Source organism: Urocampus carinirostris, chromosome 5 (genome assembly GCF_059441175.1).
Source record: "Urocampus carinirostris isolate Australia breed hairy pipefish chromosome 5, RoL_Ucar_1.0, whole genome shotgun sequence".
In the NCBI taxonomy this organism is placed as follows: domain Eukaryota; kingdom Metazoa; phylum Chordata; class Actinopteri; order Syngnathiformes; family Syngnathidae; genus Urocampus; species Urocampus carinirostris.
Genome location: NC_142353.1, coordinates 2,424,502 through 2,442,492, shown reverse-complemented (window position 1 = coordinate 2,442,492; position 17,991 = coordinate 2,424,502). Strand labels below are relative to the sequence as shown.

The following is a 17,991-nucleotide window of genomic DNA, read 5'->3' as shown; positions in this document are numbered from 1 at the left end:
TCTGAAACCTACACGAGGGCAAGGAAAAACTCAATTACATGGATGAGGAAATTCAATCTTTTTCTTTCAATTTTTACCCAGTCTTTCTCAAAGAAAGACAAAAAGAAGGGAAAAACTTTTTTTTAATAAGGAATAAACGGAGAATAAGAAATGAGAAAAAGAGGCAAAATAAGAAGACAGGAAGAAAAATGAAAGTTGTGGAAAAGAAGGCAATTTAAGAAAATAGAGTAAAAGAAATAAAAAGGAAAAGAAAGGAATACAAGAAAATAAGTGGAAATGAAAAAAATATATATATTTTCCTTTTTTCCTTTCTCCTTTTTCTCTTTTTTCATTTCTTTTCTTTTTTTCTCAAGTTTTACTTTCTGTCTTATTTCTTTTTTTCTTTTTTTGCCATTTTTTTCCTTTTCTTTTTCATTTTGTTATATCTCTTCATTCCAAAAGTTTTGATTACTTTGAGTCTTTTTCTGCTGTGCTTTTAGCACGCATTTTCGGTGGCCGTCCGAATATAGCAACATCCAGTGAGAAAATAATACGTAACTTTCGTATGAACGCGGGGCCTCAAACTAGCATAATGGGGGCCGCAAGTTTGAGACCCCCGATATTTGCAACCCACTGTGAATAAGTCTAGTGTGTGTGTAGGTTAGTGGAAATAAGTTCCAGGAGCGACTTTGTGTCTTCCTCTGATTTCTATTTCGATCACAGTCAACAAAGCTGCGCACGAAAACCTTGAGGAACACTCGCAACCCCGCATGGAACGAGACACTAACCTACCACGGCCTGACGGATGATGACATGCAGCGTAAGACGCTCAGGTACATACTGCATGTAATCCAGGGGTGGGTAGTAACTAATTACATATATTCTGGTACATTTTATTGAGTTAGTTTTGGGATATTTCTTACTCCTGGTTGTATTTTTAAATCACTATACAGTGGTATCTCTACTTATGGATTTAATTCATTCTGGGAGTAGTTTTGTAACCAGAAACATTTGCGAGTAGAGACACCCTTTGAAGGGAAATTCGCTAATCCTTTCCAAGCCCGGGAAAAAAAAACACAACAAAACTATGATTTTTTTTTTTTATAAAACATAAAAGAGCATCAGAAAATAAACAAATACTTTTACTTTTACTTGAGTAGATTTTTGAAGAAGGAACAGTACTCTTACTCCGCTACATTATGCTTCAGGTGCATTCCCCTTTGGTCTGTTTTCTTCTGTGTCCCCTGTGTCAGAGCCAGCTTTGCGGCCTAAGCCATGCCCTTTTTAAAGGTCTCAAACAAGCGTGCATGTGTGCGTGTGCACGCGTGTGTGTGTGTGACGTGCCAAGGACCCCAGATAAACAACTGCACATAGAATCAAACTTAACCTGCATTAACGTTATTTCATTTATTTTACTTTTTTAAAAGGTTGCTGTTTTATTTTCATAAATGCATGCTGCGCTTCATTGCACTGTTTTTGTTGCCTAGATAAGGGACACATTATGCACCTTTGTTGTTGTTTTTTCGATTCATCCAAAGCATTTACATCAAAAATGTGATTCATTATATGCACTTCTTTAATTTTATCAAAACAATTAAACATTTTGTTTTTCGTTAGTATTGTAACAAAGTTAAACTTGAAGCGGTATCATACAACAGAGTGGTGAAGTCATTCTCCACAGGATGTGCTGTATTCAACTTATTCATTTTGACGAAAGGCTAATATTGTTACATAAAGCATGTGTTGCGTTCATTATAAGGATTTTAAAAGGCTTTTAGTTTTTTGCGTCTCCCGACAAATTTGTTTTTTTGCTTATTTTTATTAATACGGCTCTTTCAACATTTCAGGTTGCCGACCCCTGGGCTAGCTTGTTGTTCTGTGTGCAGAGCTTGTGAAAAAAAGTACTGGGGCTTTAATTGTGCCACCTATAATTTATTTCATTGATATTTACTGTTATTTTATATTTTATTAAAGTACTTGAATTTACCTTGATAATTTTTTTTCCTAATAAAATGTAATTTATTGTTGATTGGATGGACTTTGAATTGATGATCTGATTGAATAGTTGTTTTAAAAAAATCTATAAATTAGAAACAAAAGTATTATTTTTTTGGAGTAACAGTACTTTTACTTAAAACTTTTGGCTACTCTATCCACGTATGATGTAATCACGCTCCGATTTACCACTTTTTGACAGTCAAGTCAAGTCAAGTCATGTTTATATGTATAGCCCTTAATCACAAAGAGTCTCAAAGGGCTGCTAAACCACAGATTTTTTTTCCCAACAATCTCCTCGTATGACGCCTTGGCACAGGTTATCAGTCTGTGACGAAGACAAGTTTGGCCACAACGAGTTTATCGGGGAGACCAGAGTTGCGCTGAAGAAACTGAAGATGAACCAGAAGAAGAATTTTAACGTGTGTCTGGAGAGAGTCGTTCCGGTGAGAGACGATTATTTTCAAGCCGGGTTTCTCTCCCCTTATCAGTCCAGAACTGAACTCATGATGTGTTGTCTTCCTCACAGACAAAGAGGACAGCAACGGCCGGTGGTTCTCGAGGCATTTCTCTCTATGAAGATGAGGTGTGTTTTAAGAGCATAACTAATGTATTCTCCAGACTATAAGGCCGCACCTAAAAACACCAAATTGGCTAAAAATTTGAAAGTGCGCCTACAAACCTGGTGCAGCTATATACTGCAGAATAAGTTTTTAAATGCACACAGTAATTATTGGTATGCGTTTCCATTGTAGACAAAATTGCTTTAAATAATATGTTTTTGATTCAGAATCTAATTAAATGTTTGAGCAGTAATTGTGCAAGGATTGATCAAATCCATAAACATCATGGAAACTAATTGCAAAATGTTGTATGTAATGTGGTGATGATGATGTTGAAACTGCTGACACTTTACCAAGGACCTTGGGTGGTACAAATACGTCAAGGCATTAGACCATATATCATTATTACACTATTTCTACTCACCGGGAACACTGATTTGTATAGTGTATTCTTATAGGTTAAACATTCTCTACACTTCTTCACCAATGCATGTTAGAGAATGGAGAAAACAGAATGACTTTCAACAAATACTATACTAGCTCTTTTACCGACTCATACATATTAAACTGAGAGATTATTGACTCACAGCAAGACTGTTTAACCTATCAGAATGCACTATGCTAGTCAGTGGTGTGGCACCATGAGTAAAAGCTCGAATAACCTTTTAAAGGTTATCTGTACTATTGGTGGTCTAATGCAACTATATTCACACTGCCACTACTCAGGTTCAATTCCCATTGTACACAATACCTAATGATTGAGACAGTGGCATATACAAACACATAACATTAATATACACCCATGCATATGGAAGCTCTTGCTATTTTCTCATTTTCTTGTGCCCCATCGCCTGTTGGACCTTATGTATAACAAAGATATGACAAAAGACTATTTTTATGGGGTAAGCCTCTCATGGTGCGTAAATTCTAGTCTCCACATCAAACTCATAGGGCCTGGACTAGTATATTAAAGGAATATATATATATAATATATATATATATATAATATATATATATATATATATATATATATATATATATATATATATATATATATATATATATATATATATATATATATGTATGTATATATAATTTCTTGCTGTGTTTTCCAGTCTGCAAAAGATGGTGGAGAGGTAGAGGAGCGTGGTCGCATTCTTATCTCTCTCATGTACAGCACCCAGCTGAACCGCCTCCTTGTGGGTGTGGTGCGTTGTGTTCACCTAGCTGCAATGGACGCTAATGGATATTCTGACCCTTATGTCAAAATGTAAGTAGAAAACTAATTATTTTAAACAATTTTTAAGTGGGTCCCATTGGATTCATCTGCTATTTACCGGTGATGATAAATGGTCTGCATTTATATAGCACTTGTCAAGTCACTGAAGACCCCTCAAAGCGCTTTACAATGTGATTCACTCATCCATTCACACAATTCACACACACACTCACACACCAATAGCCTGAGGCAGCAATGCAAGGCGCCTACCTGCCTCTCGGGTCATTAGGGCTCAGTCGAGTGTACTCTACCTGTCACCTGATGTTTTTTAGGGTCGTCTCTAGCACAATGGCAAATTTGATAACAATAAGTGGGACAGAAATTGATACAAATTTGAATTACATTATGTTAAATATGCCTCTCACACAGTATTCTGATTAATATTCCATTTGTGGTACCAGAATATCATTTAAGCAGCTTAATTCCCCTGAGATGTCAACTATTATTACCCCCCAAAATGTTTTACACAGCACTAACACACGTTGAACCAACAGCACCTACAACAACATCTTACATCAAGTTCCATTATTTTAAACAATAGACAGTCCCTCCCAGACGCCTCTTTTCTGTTATTAGTGGTCAATATTAATATTTTCCATGGATTCTGTTCTCTTGACTTTACATTTGTTGACCACATAAGTAGTTAAAATTGTTTTGTATTTTATTGTTTTTTTGGGGGGATTTATAAATATTCTCAACTTTTGTTTCCAGTGTTTTTTTTTTGTTTTTTTTAATTTAAAAAAAATATTTTATTCTTGTATTTTGTAGTTAATTTGTTGCTGCACTGAATTTTCAATGCATATTTTAAATGAAAAGTTTATATTAGTTTTAAATTCACTGGATAGTGAAAAAATAAATGCTGTTATAAATCAGTAGAATACTGGTAAAACCCCTGTTGGTCAAGGTGTTTCAAAACTGCTTTTATAATTGACAGAGTTCTGAAACCAGACATGGGCAAGAAGGGCAAGTGCAAAACTCAAATCAAGAAAAGGACTTTAAATCCAGAGTTTAATGAGGTATGTAAGAGAATTTCAGGTAGAAATATATATCGACATTATGTAAAAAAGTAGTTCATCAGATGTATTTAGATATGGAAAAACATTGCTGATGTTGTAAAACATTTTATTTCAGGAATTCAGCTTTGATATCAAACATGCTGAACTGGCTAAGAAGACTTTGGATGTCTCTGTGTGGGATTATGATATCGGAAAATCCAATGACTACATTGGTAAATGGATTACTCTAAAACAGGGGTGGGGAACCTTTTTGACCCTAAAAACTACAAAAGGAAAAAAACATTTCATTCTTGAGAGAGCCACACCATATATTTTAAGACAAAGTTAAGTAGAATTGTCACACAATACTGCAAATGAGCATACCAAAATATTTAACTTAAGTGCTGAGGGCGCTGTGTGAGAAAAAGGAGTGCAGGCATTGTCCTGTGTAATGCTCAGCCCAACTGCTCACCCAAACAAATTGCTCTTAGTGCTTTGCTAAAGCTCCAGGGTAAAACGTTTGTTTTCGGTAAAGTTTTTTGTGTGGCTTTTCATCATAAAGTGTTTTAACATTGTATCGACATTTCGTTCTGTACTGTATACACGTGTACACGAATAACAATAAAGTAAATCTGAATCTGAATCTGAACAATGAACATAGATTATTTAATCAGCTCCCATATAAAGGGTTATTTGGCGATTTACAGCCACAATGGGGTCTGTTGGTGTGACACCTTGACTGTAAACTGTAAAGTTGCTTCCTATATATACTGGACCAAACCCTACACCTGTTCATTAGTTTAAATGTGTTTCAGTCGGCGCTGCACTTTTCTATATATTCAGTGATCGCACAAGTCTTATTTTATTTCTGAGTCATGTGGACTCATGAAAAGAGCCAGAGGTTCCCGACCCCTGCTTTAAAACTAAGAAATTGAGTGATCACATTGTTACTAAAGTGCTAACACTTTGAATGCATCCCCCAGGTGGTTGTCAGCTGGGCATCACTGCCAAAGGAGAAAGGCTAAAACACTGGTACGAGTGTCTGAAGAACAAGGACAAAAGGATTGAGCGCTGGCACACCTTGTTGAATGAGAATCACACCGCTAGCGATTAACTAGCCGTTACAAACATCGCATGAGCTAGAACACCTCCTCTGGCCTCTTGGTCTGCATTTATCTCACTGTCCATTTTTTATAGATTGCTTTGTTACGTATGATTTTACCGTCTGACAGAGGCGCCACAATTTTGCCTCCTGATTTATTTTTTTTTATCTCCCCTCGCTGACTTAATCCACTGTTATGTGCACTGAATACACCAGGCATGTCCAAAGTCTGGCCCGTGATAAAATTTTTACTGGCCTGCGGCCTCTGTCATTAAATTAATATTAAACTACGAGGGCCACCTTTAACATTAAGTTAATTAATTTATCCAAAACAAATTCCAGGGTAAAAATATAAAGGGAAATCTCAGTCCACACTTGGTTGCCTTTGCACCCCTACAAAGGAAATACATTTGCTTGTGTCATGCTAAAAAAAACAACTTTTTTCTAAATATCCAAAAAAGAACATGAGATATTTTATGTGCATTGAAATCTTCAACTGAGATTACAAACGACAACTCTAAATGACCTTGTGTACAACGTGGATAAAAGAAGGAAGTCTTCATTTTAGAAAAAACTTTCTGTGGGTTTAGCCAGACATTTCATTTCTGTATTTAAAACACTCCGTTGCACAATTGCACAGTGGCATGTCGAGGCTGAGACATTGATTGTTTCCTAGCTGTCGAAAAAGAAAAAGCAATATGTTGGAGCATCAAAAGTCACAATCATTACCAAGGAACTTAAAAAACGGAGAGCTGACATCTAAACATTCACCTCGATGTCTAGTGTTTGACTTCTTGCGTGATAAACGTCGCACACGGTTATAACACTTGAATTATACAAGCATGCCAAACCACTGAAGTGTAACACAACACTGGATGTATATAATCATTAAGAAATGTTTACATACTTATTGATACATTGCTCAGGTTAGGATAGAAAAATGACATAGATGACTTGTGAGTTTTGGCTTCATCAACTCATGTTAATTTGTGATTTGAATAGAGCACACTGAGGTCACCCCGCAACCCTACTGAGGATAAGCGATGCAGCTAATGAGATGAGATGAGACACTGAGGTCAATGTTAGGTGTATCTGCCTGCGGTTACTTTATTTGTGAAATTTCAGTTTGTGGTGATAACTAACTGGGATTGTTTTTTTATGGCAAGTTTTACACTGGATGCACATGGTGAGCATTCTTATAGAACACAGTTGTCTACCATGCCGCCCGCGGTGCCGGATCAGGCCCGCCAAAGAATTTAGTCTGGCCCGCAAGACAACACTGAGAAGCGCAAGAGACAAATGAACTGCATTTTGAAATATGTCCAATTGATGTTGCCAAAAATAGGCGCAACTCACAAAGAAACTCTAACTGTGTTTCTTTATCTGTCAGTTTCTTATTTTCTCTCTTCCTGTTTCTGTCTCTCTTTTTTTCTGACTCATCTCTCTCTTTTCTCCCTCTTTTTCTCATACTTTCTTTTTTTTCTCTTTCTTTCTCTACCTTTTCCTATCCTTCTCTTATCTGTCTCTCAGTTAATCTTTTTCTCCTGTCTTTTTTCTAATTATTCTCTCTTGCTCCCTTTATCTCTCTCACTCTGTCTCTCTTTTTTTTCTTCTCCCTTTCTCATCCTCTCTTCTTCTCTCTATCTATCTCTCTCTCTCTCTCTCTCTATATATATATATATATATATATATATATATATATATATATATATATATGTTGGTATATATATATATATATATATATATATATATTCCTCTCTCTCACTCCCACTCTTTCTTTTCCTTTAATATACTAGTCCAGGCCCCATGAGAGTTTTTTTTCCACCACGTGGGCCCCAAGTTCAAATGAGTTTTACACCTTCTGTCTTTCTTGTTTTTCTCCTTAAGTGTGTGCAGCTTTACCTGCATGCACTGCGCTTGTGACTCTCATGTGCCTGCAGCAGTAGTGGCCCACTCTTCGCCCAGCCTCCCAAGACACCATTTGCACAATGCAGTGATATTCTGCCACTCCCTCCCATGGCTTTTGGCATTTGTTCAAGAAGCGCAGCAAACCAAGCAAAGCACACCTTGTAAAGGGGAATGACCTCAATTTTTACAGCTGTTGCAAGTTATTCAAAGTACAGAAATGAGAAATTCTATGCATGAAGTTAATTGTGGTACAAGAAATACAGAATATACAGATCTATCCAGAGAGGGATGTATACTGTGTACACACACACACTAATAAGGATACAGTAAATCTATAAATGTTTACATCTCTTATACGTCATATATAAGAAGAGACCATGTTCTGCATGGCAATGGCATCATTTGAATAAACTGCTAAGCTGTTTTGATACGCATATATTGTAATCACATGTCTCTTAACAGGTAGCCGTAGCAGACTGAAGGGAGTCATGTCTTTCATCACTGTCATGTTGTCCCTGCACAACATTTTTGCCCCCCATTGGCAGTGTGTAAAGCACCTGCCAGTAGCATCTTGTATATGAATCTCTTTTGTGCTGCTTTGGCCGTCGTGGTTTTGACATGACATGGGATCAACCCAAATAATGATGGATTGTTTGCTTTAATATAGAATCCTCTCAATCTTGAGTCTGTTGTAAATACATAGTGCATGCACTGGGAACATGTATGTTGCACACTATGTCGCATGTCAAGATTTTGCAGGTGAATAAAATGTTATTAAAATCAATGTATTTGTTTTTTTTTTTTGAGGTGGGGATTGTTGTACACCATAGAAATTCAATGCAACAGCAAGAGTATTATTGTTCAGCTCTGAACATCCTTTTTTACAAGGGATTTTTGCTCTGTCACTCTCATCACGTATGGTACTCGTTAAATTCTATATACAATTACCCTTGCAGCTTGGTTTGTAAGATTGAACATTTCCAGCTGCAATATTAGTTTCCCTCCTCATTAATTGTGAATTGAATGGCTTTACCAGGAGAGAGAAAATGAGTCAGAAAAATGCGATCTTGACATTGGCCATAGACAAGCAATGGTCACAGCTACACCAATTCTGCAATACTAACTGAACTGCTCCTATTACAAATAAGGTTAATTTATTTTTCCTTTTAGTTCTTCTGTCGCAAAGCTTTTGACCTACTTGAAGCTATTGCTAAGAGACGAAAAGACACAGCTTGAGTGCAAAATTCAGGCAACAAGGAAAAGAGGGATTCTTGCCTCCTTTTATGTGTGGAATGCTCAAGGCTGTAAACTAACACAAAGACACCTAATTATAGACTCATCTCATTAGCTGCACCGCTTATCCTCAGTAGGGTCGCGGGGGTGCTGGAGCCCATCTCAGCAATTATAGACCCAACTCGCAACAAATAACTAATGTGATAAGATACAAGTTTCAAGCATGTCTTTTTCCTTCAGAAAATTTACATTTAGCGTATTGGACTGTTGGTTTTATTTGAATAGAGCAAAAATTGAATATTTTACAAGCCCATCTTCCCATTATGGTATCTTATTTATTTAAGAGTAATATCAGTGTATGATATATGTCTACTGAGGCCTTGTGCAGGCCTTAGAGGATCTTATGCGATTTAGGGTCAAACAAATAAGTGTGATTTGAATATATTTCAACAGAACTAATTTCAGAATTACAGCACGCGATTATTTCAGGTGCCCCCTTAACACCGCCAACCCCCCCCCCTACCTGTTCAAATGACATGCAAATCATCAGATACAGTTACATGCTATTATAGTGTTAAAGCTACGTTTTTTTCAGTCAAAAAAATCAATGAATCATAAGATGGTTCTGCATACTCAGCACAAGAGCATACTGAAGAAACTACCAGCCAAGACAGAACTTCAACCAAAAGAGATCTGTCATGTGATTCTGCAAATTTGCAATTCGGAGTAAAAAAATGCAATAATGCATTCAAATGCAACAAAGTAGAAGGCGTACCTATACGGCTGGTGAGGGAACGTCACACTCAGGTAACACTTAAATGTTGGGTGTGTAGTTTTAGGTATCCTTAAAAAGTTGAAAGTTAAATATTTTTTCTATTAAGGATTTGTTAACAATTCCCAACTGAGTCCAAAGAGCCCTTATCCATGATTTTTCAATGCGCTTATCTTCTTTTATGTTACTCTTATCTGGCCTGTTCGGGCGGAACAAACGGTCAAAAGGGTGAAAAAAGAAGAGTTTATTCAAATGTGTCTAAGAAATATACACAAAGCATGTGTAACTCTGCTGGCCTAAAGTCATGATTGCAATCTTAAGTTTTGAAATGATGCACTCCACCTTTAACCTGACATGGAAACAAAGACCATTAAACATTTGGTGTGAAGTGAATGTTGAAATAATAATATTTTAATACATTGTGAAAACTTGAAATAATGAAAAGTAGGAAAAAATATCTATATATTTGCGTAAATACTGGCCGTTTAAGTCAAGTCAAGTCAAGTAATTTTTATTTGTATAACCCTTAATCACAAAGAGTCTCAAAGGGCTGCACAGGCAATTACACAGACTATTTGTCAGACTATTATTACACCATCCCCTGATCTGGAACCAACATGAGGGCAAGGATAAACTCAAAAACCTCAACATGAGGAAAATGAAGAAACCTTGAGAAGGGACCGCAAATGTGGCATCCCCTTTCAGGATTACCAGACAGCAAAGGATGTTGCAATCACAAATAATACAGAGATTTGTCCACGAAAAGTATAGGTTATTCATATGCTATAGAGTAGAAGTGTGTTTTAAGCTTAGATTTAACATTTCCACTAAGGTTGCAGATCGGATCTCAGGGGGAAGAGCATTCCACAGCATTGGTGCCCGGATGGAGAACGCTCTCGAACAAGCGGAACACTTCTTGGCTCTTGGAATCACCAGAAGACCGGCGCTCTCAGAACGAAGGCTTCGGACCGGAACACAGGGGGAAATCAGATCTGAAAGATATGAGGGAGCAAGTCCATGTATGATTTTGTATAATACTAAAACCTTGAAATCACATCTTAGGCTAACAGGGAGCCAATGCAGGTTAGCCAAAATCGGCGTGATGTGATCGGACTTTTTTGGCCTAGTTAAAAGCCTCGCTGCAGCATTTTGTACCAGCTGAAGACTCTTGATTCTGGACTTCGGGAGACCGGAGAGTAGTGCATTACAGTAATCGGGACTGGAGGTAACAAAAGCGTGAATTATAATCTCCCCATCCGACTGAGACAGTATAGGATGAATTTTAGCAATGTTACGAAGATGTAAGATAGCGGTTCTAGTAATTTTCTTCACATGTATTTGAAAGGACAGATCGCGGTCAAATATGACACCTACATTTTTAACTGAGTCACTCTGTGTGATGTGACATTTGTCAATGTTCACAGCAGTTTTTGAGAATAAGTCGGCATTTGGATGGACCAATAACTAACATTTCGGTCTTTTCAGAGTTAAGACGCAAGAAATTGAGTGACATCCACTCTTTTATCTCAGTGAGGCAGGCCTCCAAATTTCCACAATTTAGTGTGGCAGATTCCTCCAACAGAAGATATAGTTGAGTGTCATCTGCGTAGCAGTGGAAACTAATATAGTGGAAGCATGTAAATGCTGAAAAGAAGGGGGCCAAGCACTGAACCCTGCGGAACACCACACGTAACACTAAGAGGCTCAGATGCCATTTCGCCATATTTAACACAGTGCGTCCTATCTGAGAGGTAGGATCTGAACCATGAGAGGACGGTTCCTGAGAGACCAATCCATTTTTCCAACCGTTCTAGTAAGATATTATGGTCCACTGTGTCAAAAGCAGCACTAAGGTCCAGCAGCAACAAAAGTGATGAAGTGCCAGAGTTCATTGCCAGTAGGAGATCATTGGTTACCTTAATCAGAGATGTCTCGGTAGAGTGGTTAGCCCTGGATCCTGATTGCGTTGATTCAAAAAGATTGTTCTCGGATATGAAATCATTCAGCTCCTGTGCCACTACTTTTTCAAGCACTTTAGAAAGAAACGGTCGGTGTGACACAGGTCTATAATTACATAAGTTTTCTGGATCAAAGTTGGGTCGTTTCAGTGTAGGTTTAATAACAGCGTAATTAAAAGCCGCTACAACTACACCTGAGGAGAGTGAAATGTTTATAACATTTAGAACTAAAGGTATCAATAATCACCAGGTAGGGCGGCAGTAGCTCAGGAGGTAAAGCGCTTGTCTTGGGATCAAGAGGTCACAGCTTCGATTCCCAGTTCCTCCGTGTTATATGTCAAAGTGTCCCGATAAGCAGTTGTTGCCTTGCATGGCTGACACTGCTATTGGTGAGTGAATGGGTAAGTGTGAAGCACATTGCAAAGTGCTTTGGGAGGTCTTCATTGACTTGAAAACTGCTATATATACACAGACCCATTTACATTTATTTACCATGAGGGCTGATAACCGTGTACTGATATTGTTGTCTTTGAGAAGCAAATTCACAAACCTTAAACAAAATTAATGGAGATTTCTCATTAAATTAATGCAATATTAAAGAAAACCAATTTGCCAGGACCATGTGTGTTATTTGACCACAAGATGTCGCTGTATTGTTTCGTGCAACTGAAAACGAGTGCTTCAAGGGGGAATACAAACTACGTAGACTCAAACTGTACAATTTTTACCTAAGCAGAAAGATGGCAGACAAGTACATTATTTCAGCTCCCTCTAGTTGAAGCTCATGTTATAAAAAATAAAAATTTCAAATAACTTGAAAAGCGCTGGGCGGCACGGGGGCTGAGTGGTTAGTGGGTCCGCAGTCATGGGATCAAATACAGCTACCAGCCTTCCTCTGCGGAGTTTGCATGTTTCCACGTGCTTCCAGGGTTTTTTTTCCTGGCACTCCCACATTCCAAAAACATGCATGTCAGGTTAATTGGCCGGTCCAAATTGTCCCTAGGTGTGAATGAGCGAGTGACTTGTTCAGGGTGTTCCCTGCCCACTGCCTGAAGATAGCTGAAATGGCCTCCAGGACCCTCGGCGACCCTACTGAGGATAAGCGGGGCAGATAATGGATGGATAGAAAATTGCTGATTTTGAAGCTAAAAATACTAAAATATGGTTAGGTAATTGCTTCCTTCATGATAAATGCTAGACACAATATGAGGCTATTTTGACCTAATTCGTGTGGGAAACCGTGAGCACCACCTGCTGGCCGAATTAGTACCCACCAAATTAGATTCTGAACCAAATTAATATAAATTAAAGCAATTTTCTCTACACCTACCAGAAGCTAAAAATTACAGAGGCAAACAGATAATGCAATGGTCTCTTTTCCAACTACAGAAAAAGAGAATGCCAGTGGTCTTGCGTGGTAAAGTGGCCTTCTACTGAGGCAGCAACAGACATTCACATAAACACAAAAATGCTTACCCTGCAGAGAGCAACCAGTTGCAACCAAAAATGTAAAAATGTTGCTGATCTTGAACAAAAACCTGGAAATTCGTTGCCACTTAAGCAACAGAGCCAATAAGAGATGAGTGACACTTGATTAGCATTACTGACTTCATTTCCGAAACACTGTGCAATGGAAGGTATATTAGTTCTCTAGTTGACATTTTTGGACAGTATTTGTAAATTAATTACATAGACTATTTATTGTTTTGACTCTCTTGGCTTTTCTTCTGCACCAGTTGTCACACAAATATTTCCATTTTTTTTAGACTGTTAACATTTGCAATGTAGTTATTTAGAATAAAACATTTTATGACTTAAATCTTTTTGCAGTTTTTTTCGTAATTTTAAAATCACTCAAGGGGGGATGGTTTAATTATTTAATAACCATGATATTTCCAAGCAAAACGTATCAGTATCGGATTGGTTTTGATCAATACTACCATGTATTTACGTGGATCGGATAAAGAGAACAGTGAAAGCAGCACAGCGCATCATCGCCTGCCCTCTGCTCTCCCTGATTGACATCTACTCCACTCAGTGTCTCAGCAGAGACCAAAACGTCGTCATGGACAGATTACATGCAGGTGCCCAGCTGTTTGACCTGCTGCCTTCGGGAATGCGCTACACTTGCATCGAGGCAAAAACAAACAGAACTAGATAATTCCTGCGGAAATTGTGACAGTTGGGGCTGGGCTCTGGCATGTAGTCGTTAGCATGTAGTCATTAGCATGCAGAAATTAGCATGACTTTTTGGATGTATTTATTAGCATGACTTTTTAGCGTGCAGGTGGTAGCAAGACTTATTAGCATGTAGTTGTCAGCATGTAGCCATTAGCTGGATTTGTTAGCATCTACTCTTTTGCATGTAGCCGTAAGCACAGCAAGTTAGCATCTACTTGTTAGCATGTAGACATTAGCATGACTTGTTAAATAGCATGTAGTTGTAAGCATGTAGTTGTTAGCATGTAGCTGTTAGCCTGACTCATAAGCATGTTGTGGTTAGTATGACTTCTTAGCATCGGCGAGTTAGCATGTCTAGTAGCATCCACTCATTAGCTTCCACTTATTCGCATGTCTTTTTTTATTATGGTTACGCTTAGTGTGGGTCAGTGACCCACTTGGGCTACCCCTAAAAACTTCCCTGGTTGCTATGGTGACCAAATTTTCCCATTTAAAAGGAATAGGCCTGACCCTGAAGTGCCATGTCTAATCTCGTTGCATGCAATGTTTCACAATGTTGGTATAAATGCCAATAAAGACTACTCTGTGAAAATAGGGTACAAATAAATAAATCAAATTTGGCCGGAGAGAGCGTTCGACCTATCGAAGTTTATCGTGCGGGTTTGTGTTTGTGGACATGGGGTGATGATGAGATGAGCTCCAATGCCTTTTTGAAAGTCATCTGTACCACTTCCTTGGTGCAGTGGTGGAGTGCATCCTCACTGCCACAACCAGGGTGTGAGATTTATTACGTACAATGTTTTGCGATATGGGCCAGCAATGATTATTACTACTATTGATTAATTGATTTTTTTTTCCCCAGTTATTTCTTGGCTTCATGTAGGTTTCAGATCAGGGGATGTTGTAATGGTGGTCTGTGCAGCCCTTTGAGATGTTTTGGGGTTAAGGGCATCACAAATAAGCATGACTTAACTTGGGAGCACGGCAGCGGACAGGAAAAAAAACCTACGGACAGTAATCAACTGAGCCCAGTCTTTTTTGGTTTGAACAAATTTATTGACACTAAAAACAGAAAACAATCATGACAATCTCAACAGCAATTAAGCACATTCACAATATTATATTCCAATATTACGTTTTTAACAGCAAACACAAAGTGAGGTTTGAACAAACCTTCTCGAAAATCAAACGAGGACTTTTGCGGCTTGCCATACCGCAGCAGAGCCATCAACATTATAAAAGACACTTCTCACCCCGGCCACCAGCTCTTTAAAGCTCTGGTAGCCGCCACAGGTCCCTGAAAACAAGGACAAACCGGCTCAAAGACAGCTTCTTCCCCAGGGCCATCATGCCCCTAAACGAGCGCAACTGTGAAAAGATATCTTATAACTTGTTTTGGGTTTTTTTCCTTTATTTTGTTCCAGCTAAATGTTATTGCACTTCTTTTCATTGCAAAACAATTTTACAATGCTTTTTCATTCACAAACATTGCACTTTTATTATAATCTAGGCCAGTGTCTAAGCCAGGGGCCGGAACCTTTTTGACCTAAAGAGCCATAAAGGCAAAATATTTTATTTAAAAAGTTTTTGAGAGAGAACCATGCCATATATTTTATGACAAATGCCAGAAAAACCCACTCTCCAGACAAAATCTTTCAAGCGCATTTTATTTCACTGAGTGGCGTTAAATGATTTAATATATATTTATAAAATAAGAATATTGCCAAAACCTGTGTATCATATCAACTAATATACCACGTTAAACTTGTCTCCCTCCTGCATTTACTTAAGATTGTTGAGGCTAATTTTGGCCTTCATTTTTTCCCATAAGCAGTACTTTCAAAACAAGGTACAAGCTGAGTTTTTTTGTAAAAATGTCACAAAATGCTGCAAACGAGGATACTGATGTATTTATCTTCTGTGCAGGCGATGCTGGGCAAAGAGAAGTTAGCTGCGTGCGTAGCTCTGCCCACCCTTACTTTTCACCCGATCACATTGTCCTGTGTGCTTGGCCAGCATTTCTGAGTGTTTCAATATGTTCTATGGGTTTTTCTCATAAATTGTCTCAACAGTAAACCTAAGTGCTTTAAAGAGCTCTCATATAAAGGATTTTTTTGCGTCGTAAAGCCAAAACGGGGTCTGTTGGGTTGATACATCGACTGTAATCTGTAGTGTGCGCTTTAAATACTGGACCGAACCAACAGTAAAATTATGTTGACTATGCGTGCATCAAAAATAATTCTGTGCTTGTCAGAAATGAAATATTCTGGATGAAAAATGCTGGAGCATTATTCTATCTCTGAGCCTTAAGTACACATGACAGAGCCATATGTGGCTCGCGAGCCATACGTTTTGGCGATTATTTTCGACACAGCATTGTTCATATTTTTTGTCTTGTTTGACTTAAACAATTACTAGCGATTTTCATCATAGTTAAGCCTATCGTGTCCTTTATTAGACAATATCAAGTTTTTAAAATGCTATCATTTTAAGGGGGTTCGAGTTGAATTTGAGAGTTCATGAGCACCCACGAAAACAGTCTGGTTACGCCCATATCGCCCACCCTCAAAGGATAGACTTTGAACACTTGACCCTATCGCCCGCAGTGCATGCTGGGAGAAACTCGCCTTCCTTGGAAACATGGCGTCGCACTGACAGTTAGGTTTCTCGTTATCGTCTTCACTCAGACACCGGGCTGGTTAACACCGGGTCACTAAAGAAGACCCCGCCCCCCGGATATTACCAAAGATCACCGTAGTTTTTTGCCGTGACCAGACTAGCGCGCTAAAGGCGTGGCGCCCGAACGGAATTAGCGCGAGTGTCACGCCCACTCTATTCGGTAACGTTAACCAGCTCGCTGCACGGCTAGCTAGCTCCCTTCGGCATCAAGGCAGACAAGCTAGCAATAGCAGCAGACACTGCAAGGGAGCAGACATGCGATGTGAACACAACCTGTCATCGCTGTCTTTTCACCGTGTGTCTGCAGTCCGCTAGCTTGCAGCCCAACACGTTGTTGTCTCATCAAAAACGCCATTGTCACACCCAGCGACTTCTAGCAACATAATATTGTTGTTGCATGTCAGCTGCGGCCAGGGCGTTTTCTGTCTATCTGACACTGAATTTTTAATGTTCAACTGCCGTAGCATCCCTGTCGGAGGAGAGAGCGATGGGCTCCGGTACTGTGGACTCATCCCAGTGGCTTTCTGTCAAAGAGGAAACTATTTTTCTCCACGATGGACTCATTCGGGTCACAGATCTGGCCGAACTCCCGAGTGAAATTGGAGTGTCGGAGCAGGGGGACGCCGAACAGGAGGTGAGTCGAGACAAACTCCCATGACGCTTTTTATGTATTTTTTGTTTTTGTAGGTGTTTTCTAAGGAAATTTGCACGCGTGACAGTGGTGTGCTTTTGTTTTTCTTTCTATGTTGACTGTGTTTTGAATGTGGTCACACACCCTTGATAAGTATAGCGGTGCTAACGTTTGCAACTTTCCCTTAACCTGCTTGCTATAAGACCCTTGTCAAACTGCTAGTTGATCATGTGTCTTGATGTTTCAATCAGATTAAAAGTATGAAACAATTTTTCTACGATTAATTATTTTTTGCATCGTTTCTGTAGTAACAACAAGCAGGTGTAGTCTCCAACTTTCGGCATGGCATTTGATATTGAATGATTGGCCCTGACTCAAGGATAACAAAAACTGAGGGCTTCTTCATTCAGTGCAAGTAAAATAGATACAAATGATTAGAAAAAAACCTCTCCTCAATAATATTTGCATATTCACAGTGGCAATTGTAAATAGTAAATTGTCTGGTTTTATAAAGTGCTTTTCATCACTGAAGACCTCCCAAAGCGCTTTACAATTCGCTACACTCACAAACCCACAGACACTGATAGCCAGAGGCAACCATGCAAGGCACCTACCTGCTTATACCTGGAAGAGCTCTGAATAAAACCCGCGACCTCCTGGTCCCAAGAAGAGCGCTCTACCCCTTCAGTAGGCTTATATCTATTTAACAAAATTAT

The 17,991-nt window shown here is 38.7% G+C and overlaps 2 protein-coding genes and 1 long non-coding RNA gene across 5 annotated transcripts in view; all 3 read left to right on the top strand.

Moving 5' to 3' along the window:
* LOC148364961 (rabphilin-3A-like) overlaps positions 1-8,896 on the top strand; it is a 53,824-nt gene extending 44,928 nt beyond the window's left edge. For all 3 annotated transcript variants that reach the window (XM_088335323.1, XM_088335321.1, XM_088335322.1), the window contains 7 exons: positions 703-812; positions 2,294-2,420; positions 2,504-2,560; positions 3,653-3,807; positions 4,751-4,832; positions 4,948-5,044; positions 5,795-8,896. In XM_088335323.1, coding sequence (XP_088191449.1) covers positions 703-812; positions 2,294-2,420; positions 2,504-2,560; positions 3,653-3,807; positions 4,751-4,832; positions 4,948-5,044; positions 5,795-5,925 — 759 coding nt within the window. In that variant the 3' untranslated portion in view covers positions 5,926-8,896. The remainder of the gene's footprint in view (positions 1-702; positions 813-2,293; positions 2,421-2,503; positions 2,561-3,652; positions 3,808-4,750; positions 4,833-4,947; positions 5,045-5,794) is intronic.
* The window catches only part of LOC148364960 (uncharacterized), a 79,108-nt gene extending 63,963 nt beyond the window's left edge, over positions 1-15,145 (top strand). The window contains exon 3 of the long non-coding RNA XR_015850452.1: positions 14,998-15,145. This is a non-coding gene — a long non-coding RNA (uncharacterized LOC148364960). The remainder of the gene's footprint in view (positions 1-14,997) is intronic.
* Positions 15,146-16,615: 1,470 nt separating this feature from the next.
* Positions 16,616-17,991, top strand: part of hectd4 (HECT domain containing E3 ubiquitin protein ligase 4) — a 43,781-nt gene continuing 42,405 nt past the window's right edge. The window contains exon 1 of the mRNA XM_088335320.1: positions 16,616-17,278. Coding sequence (XP_088191446.1) covers positions 17,132-17,278 — 147 coding nt within the window. The 5' untranslated portion in view covers positions 16,616-17,131. The remainder of the gene's footprint in view (positions 17,279-17,991) is intronic.